Below are 19,011 nucleotides of genomic sequence, written 5' to 3' on the forward strand. Positions count from 1 at the left end.
TGAGAAAACAACAGTTCAGGAGTAACGTGAGCCATCTGCTGATGCCTACAAAAACAGCTCACGTCCCAGTGATGACAACCGCGCACTTACAATCAAAATTCACAGCTGCCGCTCGAGCAATGCATTCTCCACATGGCCACACCACTTTTTAATACTCGCTCAAGACGGGTGATTCGTTTCCTATCTGCTTCGGTACTCATCAATATGAGGGCTCGCGAGCGCTCAATTAGCGTATGCGCCCACCGTGAGATGGCAGTAGGTCGGCTTCTTTGATCTCTGCTTCAGCCACTTTTGTAGCTTTGTCGCCCCCGTTCGCTTTACCCAGGGGCAGAACATGCGATGCACGGGGGATATTATTGATCTGCTTTTAATACGGGTCAGCAACGGTGACGACAAAAACTTGTTGATACTGCCCTTATACCTCCTATAGCAAGAAAAAAAATATGCACTCAGTGCTCTGTAACAACGTATATCGAATTACACGGCGTTTCAAGAAATGGGTCCAACCTTATTAGAAAATTAAAGAAAGAAGGTAGTCACAGGCTGTTCGTGGCGATACCTTTATTGACGCAAAAGACATCTGAAGATGGGTAGGAACATTATTACGGCAGCAATTATAAAATTAAAAAATAAACTTTTCAACTAAAGAAAATAGGCTGTCGAATAAAACGGGTGAAATTAAGGTCTTGCTGAAAGTAGTCCATAGCCAATTTATAATCTCTGAAAGGCATACACTCTTAATCACACCGGAGCGATGAAATCTTCTGAAATTAGCTGGAGAAACAGCAACTGGTGTACTAAACAGCGCATCTGCCATTCACTTTAAGAACACTCTCGATGTCAGCACTATTTCTGTCGGATTGTGGGGGGAATATAAGCTAGCGTCGATAAGCAGCCATGTGGCAAAAAAGCTTTGCCACTAAACGAAGTATCTAGATTAATGGTCGATAAGGGTGAGGAAACAGTGTCATCATTGAAGGCGTTTTTGAAGTGAATGGTAGATGGGATGTTTCGTACGTCTGTTTCGATTTCCGCTGCTAAATTAGCGAGACTTCATTGATTCGCCGTGTATACCAGTGACCGTACTTCAGAAATTTTAAAGTTGTTATGGACTGAGCGCAGGAAGGACATATTTGAGTCTTTCGACTCGGCAACTTACTTCCACTGATTAAAAAGTTTATTTTTATTTTTTCAATTCCTGTTGTAATTAGCTTTTGTGCGCATTTCAAGACGCCTTATGCCACAACAAAGGTACCGCCGCAGTCAGCACGCAAATCCCTCCTTTCTTTATAATTTTTTAACACTACTGGACATTTTTTTAGACATGAGCGAGAGCTGTAGCCTTGCCTCGAAATGTAGCTCGCATATTGTCCCGATACCTTTGACGCACAATATTTTCTAACGATTTTGATTCTACATCCTTGTAAATGGTCCTCCTAAAGGGTTATAAAATATTTTAATTCGTGGTATGAAGGCAAATACCTGCAGCACTTCAACAAAGTGGGCAGGACGTATTTTTATGGTCGATATATTACTTTGTGTATTAAATTAATAGATGATTATTATATGATTGTGCCTAATTATGATTGCGAATGCGCATATTCTATGAATGTATATTTATACCCATTTTGTCACACTGGCCAAAAGTTATAAATATTGAGAATGTGGCTGTTTTTTAAATATAATGAAATATTTTGCTAAAAAAAAATAGCTTGACATGACTAGTTAAATAAGAGTAAAGGCAGACACAAACAAACTCTATTGCTGGTCATATATATTTTAACTTTTTTTGTACAATGATCGAAATATGCTATAAAGTACATAAGTTGAGCTTTTTGTGTACTGTAGGGTTGTTGTATCATTATAGCATTTATATAACGAACTTTCTGTATATTCTCTTTCCGATTACTCGCGCGGTGTCACAGTAACAGCCCTTGATGCCTTCAAGAATTACGCCAGTGCTCTCACAATGGTTACAATATCTGGGAGCGCGTTTGCGCATCCCTCATCAATAAAGTGGCAGAAAACATGATTGTTCTATGCAGATCCACCACCCCCACCTCTGGTGACCGTGACGTCTAGAACGAAAGATTCGATTGAACTTTCTTGGACGCCACAAGACGAAGGAAAAGAAGTCGTCCAAGGTTAGTCCGGCTAAGTCGCTTGATAACCTTTGCGCGCAGTGCATTACCCTAAAAGTATTCGCTTTCCTGCTCGCAGCAAGTATGCTTATTGATGTTCAAAGAGAGACAACTCAATATTGTGATAAAGAGCTGTATATTTTTTTCTGGCCCAGTTTTGGGCTTACGCCATCATGTTGTGAATTGTTTAAATCAAGAGCATTCTAGAGGTCTGGGATCTCAGCATCATCTAATGTGTCATATACACGCTGGCTAGTCTATACATAGCAATGTCAATGTATCGTAAAATATTGCGAAGGGGCGGGTGAAGGAAATGAGTGTGTGGAAGAGAAAAGTGCATGGTGCGAAAGTAGCGAATGGCATATCAACATATAGGAGGCCGCAGGCAAAATATCTATAGCGTGTTCTGGTATAGTATATACGGGAAAATAGAAAAGTGAGGGTGAAAATGAAGGATTTGTAGATGAGTCGGAGGGATGGGTAGAATCAGCCTATAGCCACGTGTAAAAGGATTAGAATTGGGCAGTGAGGAAGAGTAAAAGTAATTTGTGGATGAGGAGGAAAGGCGCAGTGGTGAGAATAAGGCGTAGCATGGACATGTGTATAGTTTGATACAACATTGGCTGGAAGTGGGACGTCAGAAAGCGTACCAGTGATGCAATGGTAAAGAACAGAGAAAGAAGTAGGGGGGGGGGGGTAAACATGTTATAGCACTGTATCGTGTAATCGATCAAGGGGCGCGAACAAAAAGTGAAGGTAAGCGCAAGGACGATGGTGACGGTTAGTCATACACGTGAATGAAGTTACCATAGCATGGATATGGAAAAAAAGAAGTAATGGGGAGGAGAAGGGTTGTGAGGATGAGAATAAGTGAAAGGAGGAGAGGGAAAATGAGGACGGCTGCACGTGCTTGCCCGTAAACACCAGCGCCGATGAAGCGCAGGTGAATAGGGAGTTTTAGAATAGCGCACCGCGAGCCCTTGTAGTGCGGTCACTGCCACTTCACATGCGTCATAACGCGAGTCGGCGTTCGCGTTCGCGGACTACACGCAAAAAATTCGGAATTGCGTGCGGTGATGGCGGCCCGCATGTGGCCCGCAAGCGCTGGTTTTGAGGCTACCGTGTCGCTGCGATCGTGCGTTGTGGTTCGCAGCAGGGCAAAAACGCTATTCTAAATCTCATATTGCGCCCGCTACGCCCGCAACGCCTGAGCGTTGCGGGCTAATATATATATATATATATATATATATATATATATATATATATATATATATATATATATATATATATATATATATATGTGGATGAAATAGATGATCAGAGTTTCTTCCGGCTACTGTAATAAAAGTTATAAACTTCGAGAATAGTGCAGTATAGGAAACAAAACAATAAAATATTTATTTATTCCTAACAGTTTCGGCTGGTGGACCAGCCTTCTTCGGAGGATGTACGTATATATATATATATATATATATATATATATATATATATATATATATATATATATATATATATATATATATATATATAAGCTAGGTCGAGTTTCTTTTTTTTTTGGTTAGTACTTGCCAAATCTGTGCACTTGGTAATTATAGCTTCAGAGTATGCCCACTCAAAGATTAGTCAAATTAAGAATAACACAAAATATTTCAATACGTACATACTCAAAAACAATGGCGAGAATTCTTCACTAGGTGGAATTTTGGAGCGTTCTCTCTTGACATGGAGTCTCTTAGCTCGTGATATCGCGAATAATATGTTTAGGTGAGTAGAAACCCGGAAGTGTGAATACGGGTCAGGCACCCCGGAGTCGAGATTATGCCCTAGAGACTGGCCTACGAGTTGTCTTTCGCATCGTATACGACGCCCGAGTGCGAGTCGCTGCTCCCTCGTTTCGGCAGCGTCGGCGGTATCGAGCGGTTGTGCGGCGTGACACCCCTTGAGTACGGCGCGCTGCAGCTGCGCTCGCATATTCTCGGATGCTACTTGGCAAAGGCGCTCAGGCCTATTTGCTCTCTGTATGCGTATTTGTTTGGGGAAGTGCAACGCATAGGTTGTTTGACGACGAGACTATTGGAGATGTTCACAATGAAAACGAAACGATAAAGTGAATGAGACCAGAAAGACGGGCGTAGTCCCTTTGATGTGTTGATAAGTTATAGTGTTTTCCCTTCAGCATACTATAATGCATAGTTTTAGTGGCAGCAGAGGCTCGTATCACAACTAGATCTTTTCTTTAAGAAAAACAATCGTTTTCTTTTGGTTGTTCTGCCTTTACAGACCCTTTTTTTCACTCTTAGTTCAAACGCTGTTCATTAAATGTATTTTATGCAGATTTCGATGAATGACCAGTACGCCGTTGCTTACATGCTGAAAAAATTGTATTGCTCACTTATGAAAGTTTGTAAAGTGCAAGACCGAAAGACCTGGAGCGCGTACGAGATATGCGTGACAAGAAAAACGACATCCACCTCGTGTGCTTCGTTTGGCAGTGAACAGCGTCTGGTAGGCGAGTCTAGTAACTATAGTCCATTCGATACGTGAGAACTTTATCCTATTCCACAAGCAAGACTACTGAAACACACAAAAATAGGTTTGGTCGATAAAACTATATACTTCCTACCTGCCAGTAATAGACTGTGTGGCTTACAAAAAACGCATTTAGTTGAGGAGTGTGTGCTAATTCACATCTTGTATGATTGCATTTACTTCCTGTCCAATACAGTACTATGCAAGCTTGTTCAACGCTTCGTTTCGAATTGCTACGCAGGCTACGTTGCCCGCTACCGCATGCAGGAGAGTCTTGAGTGGAGCGAGGTTCCTATAACTCCCGACAAGGGGAGCTACCTGTTTGAAGGTCTCCAATGCGGTAGCACCTATTCACTGTCTGTGCTCAGCTTCAACCGCAACGGACGTAGCGAGCCCGAAGAGCTGCTGCAAGTCAAAACAGAGGGAACAGGTACGTGAGCAATGAGTACAACGGTTCGACTGTCTAATTGCACACTGATAGAAAATGGTGTGTGTACTGTTTCGCATGGGTGTGATCGATCGCATTGCTGTTCCCTTGTTGTCGAAGCAATGTAAACCCCTGTTATTTTGACTCCTGCACTGGCTTAGCTAACAGTTGGACCAGGATAAAAAAACACAGTTGCGCATCCGCGCGTGGGCACGCCCGTAAACTCGCGTTGGTGCAGCTTTGTGAAAAAGTTGACTTAGGGTGTGATTTCAAAAAAACACAAAGTTTGTGAGCAAAATACTCGTTAACATAAACGCGGCAACCGTATAAATAATATTTTTGTACCGAAATATAATTAGTCGGGATCGAGTATCGCGAGTGTCCAACGTCCGCTCCCAAAAAGTACACGTAAGAATCTTACAAAATTTAGATGAAATACTGCAAAAAATATTGTAGATGCCTCACTTTTGAGCTTTGTAACCACAGTTTGTTTGTTGCTGCAGTTTGCTGAAATTATTCTTCAATTTCGTTTTAATGGTTGCTTGATCACCACGGCAGCGACATCATCGTGTAATCTTACGGGTGATGTATTGAAAGAGAAGGCTGCAACTTTATTCATATCGTGCAATGCATTATGCCGTACGCGGCACACTTGCTTGCAAATGCCCACCTTACCTTGCTCGCTGGCGTTTTATTTTAGCTTAGATCATTTACTTCATCACGTTGCAACGACGTTTATGTTATGAGCTTTTTTTTTGTTGTAGAGCTTGACTTACGGTGCTTGGTGCCATAGTCATCTTGGTTCTATGACCTACACTGGTGCTCTGTATCGGCAATAATTGGACTCATTGCATGTAGTTTAACAATGAAACATTATAGGCCTGCTCAAAAGTTTGAAAACGCTTGGCAAAGAAATGGGTATACCAAAGGCTTCAAAAATGATATGTCATTCGCTACTTAGTGACTGAAAGAGCTACAGCATGTAAGCGCCTTTTAGGAGCACCCGGACAACGTGCCATCACTGAAGCATTACTACCCTGCTATCCCTGGCAGCCCCCCAGGCTCCCTCGCCAAAGGCGGCAATACTCCCCAACGTGACCAGCCTTGGCCTCGTGCTAGCCGCCTGGCGTGATGGTGGCTGCCCTATTAGCCACTTCCTGGTTCAGTACCGGCCCCGTGACGAATTGGACTGGACGCTGCTGTCGTCGCGTGTACTTCCTGACCGAGAAGTGGTGACCCTCGGTGACTTGGCGCCTGGAACCTGGTACCAGGTTCTCGTGGTCGCCTATAACAGCGCAGGCTCCACAAAGGCAGAGTACACTGTCGCCACGCTGACCCTCGCAGGAAGTGAGTAGAAGAACTTACATAATTTCATCTTGATGTCAGAGTTTTCGCTCTGTTTCTTTGTTGAGAATATGGGTCGCTTTTTGGCAAATGTCACAGTGCTCATCCTGTTACGCCAGTGCAGAGAGTTACGCGCGTTTCTTAGAGATTGTCGCGTTGTATGCGACCCGTGTTTTGTTGATAAATAAGGCTTATACGTCATATACTTCATTATATTCCCTAAGTAAGGCGAAATGTGCCTGCTCTACGCAGGAAGTACAAGGGAGAGCGTCGGTCAGTGGAGTTTGTTTCTACTTGTATTCTTTATTTTTGCGTTCATTGGAGTAAGTCAGTGGTGCTAGTTACTCAAGCTCATTCAGCACTCTTGGTGTGATGGACAAACAATACAGAAATTATTGTTACATCTGAATACAAAGTCGCAGATCATTACCTTTTCTGTATACTTTCGTTCCTCAAGTTCCGCATGGGAATTGCCGACACTGCTGCATGTGACCATTGCGGCAGTGACGAAACAACTTGACACATTCTGCGTGAATGCCCACAATACTGCTCGCAGAGACAGTCACTCTGCAATGCACTAGACGAACTGGACAATCAGACTGTTTCGGAAGGAAGAATTCTGTGCTACCGACAAGACTTCATGTCGCAGAAGAAGGCTGTGAAGGCGCTCCTGTGCTTCTTGCGCTCAACCGGCCTGTCCAAATGACTGTGATCGGAACTCCCTGAATGTGTGCGCATGTGAATTCTTTTTTAATTTATTTTATATATCTCTATTACTATCCTCTTTCCGACCCTTTTGCCCTCTCCTGTGCAGGGTAGCAAACCAGTTCCTTAGGGTAACCTCCCTGTCTCTTCTTTTTTATTTGTTTCACTCTCCCTCTCCCTTCCTCAATGTCCCTTAAACAGACCTAGTAGCCTGTTCAAAGCGTACATGTTACCTGCCATATTCTTGTTCAACACATGCTGTACTTATTCTAAGCATGTTTTCTAGATCCTTTGGAGCCGGATAAAATATCTGAGGCTGGACGGGACAGTGCTAGCCCACGGTATCGAAGCTTATCTATCATCGTGCCTATTTGCTGCTCCATCATTGTCCTGATGGCCGTCACTGTGGCCATTATGGTGCTCGTTTGCCGGAGAAGATCTTCCGGGACCCCACCATCAGCCATCAGCACTTATGAAGGCATGCCTGTTTCACTGTTTCCTCTATTCGCTTTTTATGCGCCCTTGATAACGCTAGATAACAGTGAGACCGACATGGTTCACGTACAAAAGTATCATTGGTGCTCTTGCAGCGTTGGAGTTGTAAGATATGGCAATTTTCTACACACAAAATCAAGACGCAAACACATGAGGACGCAAAGCTATATGAATAATTGAAATGAACGTTTTCTTTGTAGAGTTCTAAAAACTGCGGTCACGGTGACGACCGAACAAAATATAAAAAGTGCAAGCGTTAAAATAGATGAATGAAAATAGAAGTCAGAACAATTACAGGGCTTGCTCGTTTGAGACCGAAAACAGCTGTGGTGGTTGCATACACTCGCGAACTGTCTCATACATGCTAACCAGGAGCTTTTAACACGGGTTTCTTATATCGCAATAATGAGGGGAATTATCTATTTTCATTCCCTCTGTCAACAGGTGTGCGCATGTGCGAGGACCTGAAAATGGACTCGCTCATCATGTCTGAGCTAGAAAAGCCCCATGGAGGCTGTGGTGGTGGAGATGCTGGCAGCCGCGAGTACTACCCTTCACCGTACGCGTCGTCAAAGCTGCCCGACATCTCTCGACGTGGCAGCGAAGGCGACGACGGCGATGAGCCTTGTCCTCGCGCCATGGCCGCGGCTGGAGTCTCCATGTCTCCCTACGCATCGGCTAGGATGGTAGAACACACCTACGACGTGCCGCAGCACCCGCGGGATGGCACGGTAAGGGTTACATTTAATGCGGTATCTTGTCGTTCCAGGATCAATAGCTGGACACAAGAACACAGTGAAATACGACAGGGAAAGGCCGTTGCCTTCCAGTGCGGCCCGTTTGCGCCTGGTTCTTCATTCACTCTGCTCTTGTGTTGTGGCCTGCATTAAATGCTGAAATGGTCTATCAGCACGCCCAAACTCAGGTTGTCTTATTTATTTTTAATAAAGAAAGTATATTAACGTAATGTCGTCTTTACTGAAACCGAGATTACAACACCGAACGTGGTAGCAACACAATGAGACACTTTGACTTTAACCACTGGTTGAAAAACGACATTTTTCATCCGCCTTTTTAGATCGATCAGGAAAACTGGATTGATTTATGAATTGGCATTAAGTATCCTCGAATATTAGATAAGCTGCCCATTTAAGTGCTGTCGCGCCTTACAAAACACTGGACCATTGTCTGGTAACACCAGTATGAGGCCACTACGTTACACCAAGTGGCAGTTCAAAAGCTACCTTTGTTTTGAGAAAATCAATTCAGCCCTTCTGATGATAATTTGTTGGTTTTAACAAAAAATGCGTGGTTTATGGATGCGTGCTAAAGGGTAAAGTATTTATTGCTATTAGAGGCTGATCGAACTTAGCGCAACATGAGAAAAAGTAGTGCTAGTCTAGCAAGGTTTTAATTAGCAATTCATTTGGTCTTTCTTTTTCTTTTCTTCAGAAATTACATGCATTTAAAAGTGAGCATAAGCACTCTTCATGTAACGACAAGCTCCAAAACCACATAGGTGAGTACAATTCTTCCTAATTGATTGGCCTTGACATTGACGTTTACGTGAACTCAAATATAATAAAAATAACTGAATACGAATGTATAGCATTTATTGTAATTGCTATTAGTAAATGATTACCATTGACGTGTAGAGTATACATATATAGGTTCTTCTGCTTTTTCGAATTTATGAGTATAAGAAGAAATTTATAGATGAAAAGAAACATGAAAAAACGTGCATTCGCAGAAGCACATGAGTGTTTGTTCGACATTGCTATGTGAGAGCTTGCGCTACATCTATTGGTGTATGACAGTTATAACCCCACTACACCACTTGATATAGACGCACCCAGGTTGACGCCTGATGGCACATTTTATTGCGATATCAATTATATGGGCACTCTTGGCTGAATTTTGCTGCCGGCATTGGCGCCGCCGTCACTCACCGTATATGTATACGTATATATATATGAAAATGCAAGAAAGAAAAAAATCTAGAAAAAGACTACGGCACGTGCAATCAAATGTGGGACCTCCGCGACGTGAATGCGAGGCGTTAACCACTGAGTCACCGAGGGGTACCTCCTTCAACGTTCAAACGGCAAGCTGTTAATATCTACCACTTACTGCTGTGGGCGCGAATCTCTGGGAAACTATCATGTTTTCAGCGTTATCAGCAAGATGGCGCAATGAGCGCACGGCTGCTCTCATCTTTCACGCGTACATTGGCCCGCAGAGAGGAGGGGAGTGGGCGATCTTTCACGCTCCCTCATCTCCCGGTGGGGAGTATCATACGTCTTGACTGGCGGTGGGCTGGCACTGGAACGATTCTGTTGTAGTTACGGGGCACACAAAGGTCACTGCATTCGTAGTACAGCCTCCGCTTGCGAACAGGGGGTGCTTTTCAGACACAGCGAAGTAACAACTGAGACGCTTATTCGCATTCATCTGTGCCTGTGAGTAGGTTTTGTGCGTCATTTTTGCATGAGAAACGTGGGGTACGTTTTGATCTGCTTCCCATCATGCGCGTGACCTTCCAGTTTGTCGCTATTGCCTTCATTGCTTCGCTTTTGCGGGAAAGATGCGTCTTTTTCGTCCCAACGACTAACGTACACGAGCATGTTTAAACATTTTTGGCAGTTGTAACGCTTAACATACCCTTCGAAACAGCTTATTGTAAATTCCTTGCAAAGATGACTTCAACCTGTACATAATGAGTGGTTGCACCCTATTGATCTTTCATTTTTTGAGGACCGAAAGGGGATGTGCACTCTCTGGTAATAGGTTGATCTGCACACTGTTCATGAATTTAGTACCCAAGAACAATGTTCAGGAATGCGTAAGGCAGAGTTCGTCGTGGGAGCCGTAAAAGTGCGAATACGTTCTACTTCGCGTTGACGTGCCGCTAACTGCGCCAAAAACCCACTTGCACACTAATTGCTCGTGGACGCGCTGCCTTTCTGCGGAGCTTATTGAGACTGCTTTATTTGTCAGTGCTAGTGCAATGGAAGCAGTAGGCATTGCAGAATCTTCATTCGACTCCTCCGAAGTGGTCACAAGCGGACGCGAAAAGCGAATAGCGCAATTTCTTCGTCATCAATTGCAGTCACTATTTTGAAATTTCACTGTCCACACACTATTTTACAGTACTGCAGTGAAAGGTTCCGTTCCGCTGATGGTACAGAAACGCTTGCAGTCGTTACTCGTTGATGTCATGAGGTATTAGACATGGCCTCCGAAATAGGCTCCGGCTACGCGCCACTGGTAGCGTTGCGGAAGCCACTTTGTTTTCATGGGAAGGTGCATTAGGATACAGTGGTGTTACAGTCAGAATAGTGCCGGTGAAGAGCTAACAGAGGGGCCCAACCACAGCCATGCTAGAAACATGAAGAGAAACACATCGAGAATCCCGTCTCCTCTCTATTACGGACGTGGTACCTCTCAGTTCAAGCGGAGAACACGAAATGACAACTAGGCAAGAGGCGATGGGCTATGTTTAAATAGGAAGGGGTGTTATTAGACACGCTTCGGCTACCACCTCACTGGGTGTTAAGGCGTTTACATAATTACATTTTGATCTCCACCACCGCCACACGCAGGCTGCAAGCGGTGCCGATCACGGAGACCACGATTACACTTCTTTGGGAAAATCCTCGAATGGAGGGGGGGGGGGAGAGGCTGTAGAAATGGTGCTAATGCTTGTTTCCTGAGTTTATCACAAAGACCATGAACTACTTCACTCCACCACTGGGTGGCGAGATCACCACGCGAGCCTAAAACCTTGCGAAAGATAAGTGTGACAGATAAAAAACGCGTTTGTGAAGTCTCCTTCAGTCGTGACAGTGGGTTCGACTTCCGTCAACTATAATCGCGTACCGACAGATTGTGGCTCATCTCCTGTGTACAAAACAGGTTTTTTTTTTTCATTTTTTTCTTACCGTCTAAACGCGTGTATTTTTTCCTAACCTATTTCTCAGACGTAAATAAGTTATCAACGTCTTGGTTGACTCAGGCATCGAACACTTTCATGTTAAAGGTGGTTTGCGGCGCTAGAAGGGTGCTATTCAGTGGTACAAATAGGAAATACACAACTTCATTGATATTTCGGCTAGATCATGGCTTCGCGAGAGAGATAACACTTCATATGTCAATTTTAACCCGTCGTAGCGTGTGCCTTTGCTATAGTTCTCGTCATCGTGTTACGGCCTTTCTTTATTTTTTCAGAAATGTGCAAAAAGGAGCAATACTATCAGCGGCTCGCTGGTAAAGGACGCCCGTCGGCGTATGGTTATAGCGGCTGTCAAGAACCTCCCAATCACTCGTCGGGCACCGCTTATCGCTGGTCCGAGCCCGGCGAGTCCGACCGGCCGGACAGGTAAATACTCGCCCTCCTGTAGACCCCGCTAGGTAGGTCTGCCAACCCTCTTGATCTCTTTTTCCTCCTCTTTGACTCCATCAATCTCCCCTGGCACGCAATTCCCGCTTTTTCCTTCCATTAAGCCGTGACGCGTGCAGTACCGGATTGACTGTTGTCTCCAACATGGAGTTGATGTTCGCGGTACCGTGCGTAGAATGTATATCGTTAATGCTATAATCTCTACGAGTGGTAAGGTAGAGGCACAAAAGAATGTTACGAAAAGATTGAAAAAAGAATTTGTATTATTCTTTACGAATGTTTTGATGAAGCTGCATTGGTTGTAAAGCAAACTTGAGCATTACGGTACATGCACAAAAGTTCTTTGGTAATAATTTTGCAAATGAAATAAGTTTTCAGTTTAAAATTTGATAAATGCGCTTTTTACACAGAACTTTTGTTTTTGATCATTTTTAATTGAAAATATTTGCATTTATTGATTGGCACCAAACAATATATAGATGCATGCTACTGATCGTCAACTGGCTAATGGGCCATCGAAATGACTCACGGTGGTCGTATATGGCCATTGCTTATCTCCCATATGAGGAGTTTCTGAATGGCTACGGTACGAATCAATTGGAACCTTGACTTCAAGAAAATTTTGTGTGATTTGTCTAATATCTTTCGTTTTTTTTAGTTCTGCGTGAACTGCATTTGATATGACGTTGAAGTTAAGTATACTTACGTCGTGTCGTTTCACGCATATCTGCTTGTATTAGCATCAAATTCATTCATAAGCGCAATTAGTCAAGATGTAACCGGACCAGGCACATTTCAGGAATGTGGTAGTTGCTTGTTGGGAGACGTACACTACGGCGTCATCCAATAGCATTTACATCTCTCCCAACCAAAACTTACGCGGTTAATCACCGGAAACGGGCATACGTTTGAAAAAGAAATGCGCATAAGTACCGTACACTATGCAGTGAGAACTGTATTTTATGTGTCGAAGTTTCTGAAGCGAAATGAGAAGCTTATGGAGCTATGGTTATTTTTCCTTATTTTCGATGTCTATTGATTGATTTTCGCACCAGACTAGTTCACCTGCACCATGCACACTCTCGACCGATGCGTCCAGAGACACTAAGGCTGAAATGAATCACCAGTTCTTAAACTCGTGACCGAAATTGCGCGTTTTTCTACACGAAATCACGACACTTCTCAATCTGCCTACAGATCATATTCTTTAAAAATGCCACTTCTTTTCATAGTTTCATTATTTCTTCATTTCTTCTTACTCTTTCATCAGGTGGTGTTTAAGTGAACGGGACTTGCACTTGAGCGCATTTCACACGCCTTGTACTGGAGGAAATTTGCCGGAGTTTATTGAAATATCGGACACAGAGTGCGACAGGGACCTGGAGCGACTTGAGCAGGGTGCGTACATGACGCATAACTATTATATTCGTGATACCATTTTTTTATTTTGGTAATACGCGACTTTTGCGTATTGGTAAAAAAAGAAGCAGCATTCTTTTTTAACCTCCTTGGGAACTTTATGGGCATGTCACAGCAAGAAAATTACCAATACATCAGTGTTCATAGCTTGAACACATAGCTTGAAGTTGTGCGTGATTTTCTAGTTTTATTTGGATTGGAAACCCTGCTATGTTTGTGCGAAAAGTCGGTTTCACCGTGGCTTGTTTATTTTGTAGTTCCAAGTGAATTCTGCGTTTTGTTGCTTCATTGTTTTTGTTACATTGCATTGCATTGTATGTGCGTGAACATTCTTTTTTTCTGCCCGTCCTGCTTGGACCATTAAATTGGTCTGCAGTATTGTATAAATAAATAAATAAATATACCATAATTTTTTGAGTGACATTTTTTGTACCTTTTGTGCATTGGTTGTGTGCTTCTACCTGGCAGCATAAGAAGGTGATTTTAGAAATGGCATGCTTTCAGTAGCTGCATTAGTGTTGATAAGCTTATGACCCAATTTTTCTGCGTGTGGCATGTTAACAAGCGAAATATTTCTGCCTATTACGCGAGCATGAAAACTATATGAGCATAATTCATTCTTTCTACTGATTGCTACGTTCCTTCGGCTGTTTGTTTCTTTTCTCCCACAGCAGAGATGAATTATCGTTCGTCGCTCCAACGGCACAGCTTGTACGCATCTGTCCAATAGAAACGCAGCGGAAGGAACAGGAAGACCACCGACGGGGCCTCAATGTTTTTTTCATATCAACGTGACTTCTCCATTGCCTTGACAGCAGCGAGATAATCAAACAAAAAAAATGCTTCCCACCCGCTGAGGAAATGAGCATCTTTTTACAGTGACAAATTGCCGTTCAATAGCTGCATACTTGTACAAATTATTCACTTTTTTTGTCGCCAAAGTACAAGCCACTGAGTACGTCACTTCGCCTGTATACCTTCCGGACGCGTGCGCGAAACAGCACATTGCTACTTTGGAAAGCAAGTGTGGTAATAGACTTTGGGGCGTAAAACTCTTTGCCTGCTTGATTTTAAAACGAAACAGTGGGTGGCAAAAAGAACGAATCAAGGGTTTTTGCATTTGTATGGGGTCAGATTAACAGCACACCTTCTAAGTTGCACCACCTAAGTTTCTTTTATTGTTTTTGTTGTGAACATATGGGTTTTGCTTACGGACGCGAGATGACCAATATTAAGTCGCTCCCGGCTCACATGTTGAAGGGCATGAGTCGGAGGCGAACAACTACGCTCTCTAACAGGACGACAACAAGGGCAAGAAGTAAAATTGCGGAGGAGTTTGTCGACTCCTTCATTTCTAGAATTTGAGTCACATGCAAATAAACAATAGGATTCTCTATATATTCAAGTTATGTAATAAAGTCGAAGATATCAACAGAGAAGTGTCTGGAAGTGCAGTGGCCTGTACTTTTTCGGCAGCGATCGAGCGTACCAACATTGTGTGTACATTGAAGTGAGTGAACAAGCACATGTACATATAGACCAAGGATCCTCAATTGGAGGATGGCACAGCACGTATGCCTGCCGAAGATGACTTGTTTTGTACAGTAAGAAAAATTCTATAGGAATGGATGACGAATGATTACGCACGCGTGACAAGAAGTTGAATAGAAAAACTCATTCACCGTGGGTTAAAGTGTGGCTGAGGCATATCTAAGCTGTTTGAAAAATCATTCCGTCACGTACACAGCGTAAAATCCTCTATTTTGTTTCATAGGTTTAAAAAAACATTTACTCCGATTGAAGGGTTCAAATTTGTACACTCACTTTCTTGCCAAAGCTCCAGTAGCAAGGGTGAAGTATCATAGTTTTTTTCTTACCATTTAGAGTTTCAGTTCATTAGAAACACCTACCTGCACCGCGCATGACTCGCGAAATGCTGTGTAAAACTGCCAGTGAATGAAGAAGGTCCGAGATATATTTGTACATATTGACATTATGCGGAATAGATTTGAAATAAAAAAAAGCACAAGCGACTTAGTCTCAAGTCTCTGTCTCTTTTTATTATATTTTAGTGTTCTGTATCCAATTACTGGTCTTGTGATGAGTCCACACATGCATTTTAGTGCGCTAGGAGCATGCAGGCTTTTATGGAGCTTGTAAGTGGAGTTGTTGTATAAGGCCTTACCTTGTGGTAAGGCCTTATTTGTGAAATAATTGGTCCAGTATCTTTTACACTACGCTGTGATTTTTTCCCAAAAGGGACAAATAAAAAATTTCACTAGAAAAATCTAAGTAGTAGTAGCGTTCACCTATTCTGGCCAATTTTCTTTTTGCAATGCTCAGCGTGGTTGTCTGCCAGTGAGATTCAATAGTTAAACATAAAGTAAGTAAAAGAGAACAGTGTGTTTTCATTAGGATAATACAAAAACATAAGAACTCTGCATAAATGCTAATAACAATTGACTCTAAAGAAAGTAAAAACGTTCTCATGTGAAAACTCAGTCTCAAAGATTCCTCATGTAGTGTGCCCACTGTGTCACCGTGGGACAACTTGACGTTTATGTTGCGCAGCGAAGCCGACAGACGGGAGTTCTTTTTTGTCTACTGTGAGAACAATTCTTTAGGTAGAAATGCGCGTTAGAGAGGCCCAGAAGGCCCAATTGCTTCGAAATTTTGAGCTATACCACCTCATATTGCATTGCGGTTACAGTGCGTACAGCTTTGGTATTCATTACACAGAGATCTGTCGAGACCGCTTCATTTTCGTAGTTCTTAATGGGTCGCCCGCTTGGAACGACGAAATAAAATCAATATTTTTAAGCTTTGTCCTGAGGACACAGCATACGAAATTTGCTAAAGCGGCCTTTTTGTACAGCTAAAGACATGAGGCATATATGGGTTCTAAACCGTCGATTTACCTCACGGGGAGAAACAGTGCAATAAACATCTATAGCAAGCACCAAATTATGTCGCAGTATGCAATAGGTACTATTGCCCCCATAATTGGTGAAGCTGAAAGTAAGCCAAGGAAGCCTTGAAACACCGAAACTGGATGATTTTAGAGACTAATATGGTGACGCCTAGACTGTTATTAGGCATTTTCTTGGTGATACCATTGTTTCTGGATTGCTTCTACGCCGTTGCTGAGCTTTGTACAGGGGATGGATTAGGCTGTTTCTATACGTCGATTTCCAGCGCATACAGGTTCGAGTTAAACCGCAGACAGACAACGACACCACACGGGCCCGTCGTCATTGGCGCATGCTTTCCGTCGCTTCTTGGTCCTCTCGCTGTCGGTGTTGCCGTTTAGCTTCCCTCAGTATCCTCCCTGTGTACGTGCTCGGCCTCTTCGCTTCGCCGCCATTTGTTTTGTGAATTGGGGCACATACTTTTTAATGACGATGATAGTTTTCCGATAGGCCATATAACTTTAGGTTGCACACGCCCATTTGTTGAGCTGTGTGTCACCTTTCTTTCCTTTTACTATTTAATAAGATGAAATGGGAGAGGCTGGTGCCATTATGGTGGCACCGGCTAGTTCTTTTCTCTTAGTAGGCAAGATATGCCGTAAGTTCAACGAAAACATTTAGATAGAAGGCATTTCACAGAGAACGAAGATACAGGGTTCAAGGCCAACTGCAGGTCTTTAGGAAATAGCACTTGTCGCTTTCAAGAAGTTTCTGGAAAATTCAAATATTTTATGTCAGTCACCTTGTTTATTTTTAGTTGGCCAGTGGCAAGTACCATGATTAACCAAATTTCTGAGTATCAAGCCAATTTATGATGCCCCGCCACGTTGGTCTTGTGGCTAATGTACTCAACTGCTGATCTGCAGGTCGCAGCATAGATTCCCGGCTGCGGCGGCTGCATTTTCGATGCAGGCGAAAATATTGTAGTCTGGTGTGCTCAGATTTTGGTGTACGTTGAAGTGCTCCATGTGGTCGACATTTCTGAAGCCCTCCGCTACGGCGACTTATATGGTGATTTTGAGACATTAAAAGCGCACATATCAAATAATCAAAGCGAATTTCTGATTACAAATTTTATGGTACGGGTGAACAGAAAAAAATTTCTAAGCAGCTTCGCTGTTATTATGTGGCTTATTCAAGCATGTAATCACGTAAGGGATTAGCACAACGCAAAAAAAGCCGGCACCATTCGATTGTATATAGAAAAGTAATGTCAAATACTGCTCGGTTATGAAGCTAAACGCGTAAGAATTAAGTAAAACACATGCGTGAATAAACGCCAAGAGAAAACCTAATTGAGCTTGCGTGTACGTTGTAAGCGCGCCAACTAACGCAATCAAATTGCATCGTATTGATTATTCTGTACAACCTCTTGCAACTGACTTCCCTTCCTCAACTTTACTTTAATTGTCAATGTACACCCAGCTATTTCAGTATAGCCAAAAAAAAAAAAAGGCAGTCGCTCATCTCTGCCTGCAGTCGTTTAGTGGCACAAATTATCGTATATGGGCACTATTCGATCGAGTACTGCTTCGAAATCCAGCATATGAACAAATTTGAAAATAAGAATACATAATTAAATCATAGTTCTTTGCTGCACTTCAGTTATAGAGCCCTCAACTGCTATGGTGGCACTGTGAGCGCATGCAGTGGTTCACTTCAATTCCATTTGGTCGCGTCGGGGCTAGGAATAGATGATTAATGTAGATCACCAAATTCGAGAAAATTTTTGCACTCGTAGCCAAATTGATGTAATGGTTCCGGCTTGTAGGGCTTCGGTAACATTCAGCGCTAAAATGATGAAATATTAAAAATAAAAAATGAGGTTTAGAAAAAACTGATATGGTCGAAAAGATGCATGTTGTGCAAGCAGTCATAACAAGGAAACGGTACGTGATATTTATATGAAACCTGACAGGTGCATAGAGGGGACAATATTCTGTGCATCTAAGTTCAAAGATTACCACATGTTCAAGTTGAGGTGCGTTAGCATAAAAAGACTGAAAGATTGATACTTGGCACGCTCTCTTTGCACACACTTGGCCATAGGACAAAAAGTAATCCCTTGCTCAGTGACAAAGAGAGAGACACTTTTTATTAGAATGCACAGACCAACAAAACAAAATACAGCACGCAATGAATAATCAAAAATATTTGTTTGAAAGAAAAGTTATCACTGTTTACTCAACTGCAGACTGCCGAAAATTGTGTTTTGAGATAAATGATTTTAAAGACTTGGACTGACTGGCCATGCAAGAAAAAATATGCATTATGTCAGAAATTCACCAGGGTCATAGCTTGGGACTCCTTTGAAGCTTCATGTTCTGCTTTTGAGTGAGCTAAAGAATGCTTTTTTTAGCTTGTTTTGCGTCTCGAGCTGACTCACATCTGACTGTTGGACAGAGGGTGCACGTTTGGTATATTGATTCCCTAACTTGAAGTCTTTTAGGTTCTTCAAGCGTTAGGACTTACTTAGACAACTTAGCAATGCGTAATATATACACCATGAGATATTTATGATCACATCGCAGGTTTCTGCGAAATGGTAACTTTCAGGCGCGGTGTCGGATGCGTCTAAGCATG

The 19,011-nt window shown here is 42.7% G+C and overlaps 2 protein-coding genes across 4 annotated transcripts in view; both read left to right on the top strand.

Moving 5' to 3' along the window:
- LOC142792857 (cell adhesion molecule Dscam1-like) overlaps positions 1-2,149 on the top strand; it is a 59,575-nt gene extending 57,426 nt beyond the window's left edge. The window contains exon 17 of the mRNA XM_075885689.1: positions 2,046-2,149. Coding sequence (XP_075741804.1) covers positions 2,046-2,149 — 104 coding nt within the window. The remainder of the gene's footprint in view (positions 1-2,045) is intronic.
- A 2,769-nt stretch (positions 2,150-4,918) lies between these two features.
- Positions 4,919-15,492, top strand: LOC142786785 (cell adhesion molecule Dscam2-like). 3 transcript variants are annotated; one of them, XM_075884433.1, is made up of 8 exons: positions 4,919-5,100; positions 6,151-6,444; positions 7,433-7,624; positions 8,086-8,372; positions 9,094-9,160; positions 11,869-12,019; positions 13,311-13,438; positions 14,131-15,492. In XM_075884433.1, the coding sequence occupies exons 1-8, from the start codon at positions 4,932-4,934 to the stop codon at positions 14,187-14,189; spliced, it is 1,347 nt and encodes a 448-aa protein (XP_075740548.1). In that variant the 5' UTR covers positions 4,919-4,931; the 3' UTR covers positions 14,190-15,492. The 3 variants fall into 3 exon arrangements, with proteins under 3 accessions (XP_075740548.1, XP_075740555.1, XP_075740556.1); XM_075884440.1 differs by having other exon boundaries at positions 14,134-15,492; XM_075884441.1 differs by lacking the exon at positions 14,131-15,492 and having other exon boundaries at positions 11,869-12,051; positions 13,311-13,435.
- Positions 15,493-19,011: the final 3,519 nt, after the last annotated feature.

Source organism: Rhipicephalus microplus, chromosome 2 (assembly GCF_043290135.1).
Source record: "Rhipicephalus microplus isolate Deutch F79 chromosome 2, USDA_Rmic, whole genome shotgun sequence".
Lineage (NCBI taxonomy): Eukaryota > Metazoa > Arthropoda > Arachnida > Ixodida > Ixodidae > Rhipicephalus > Rhipicephalus microplus.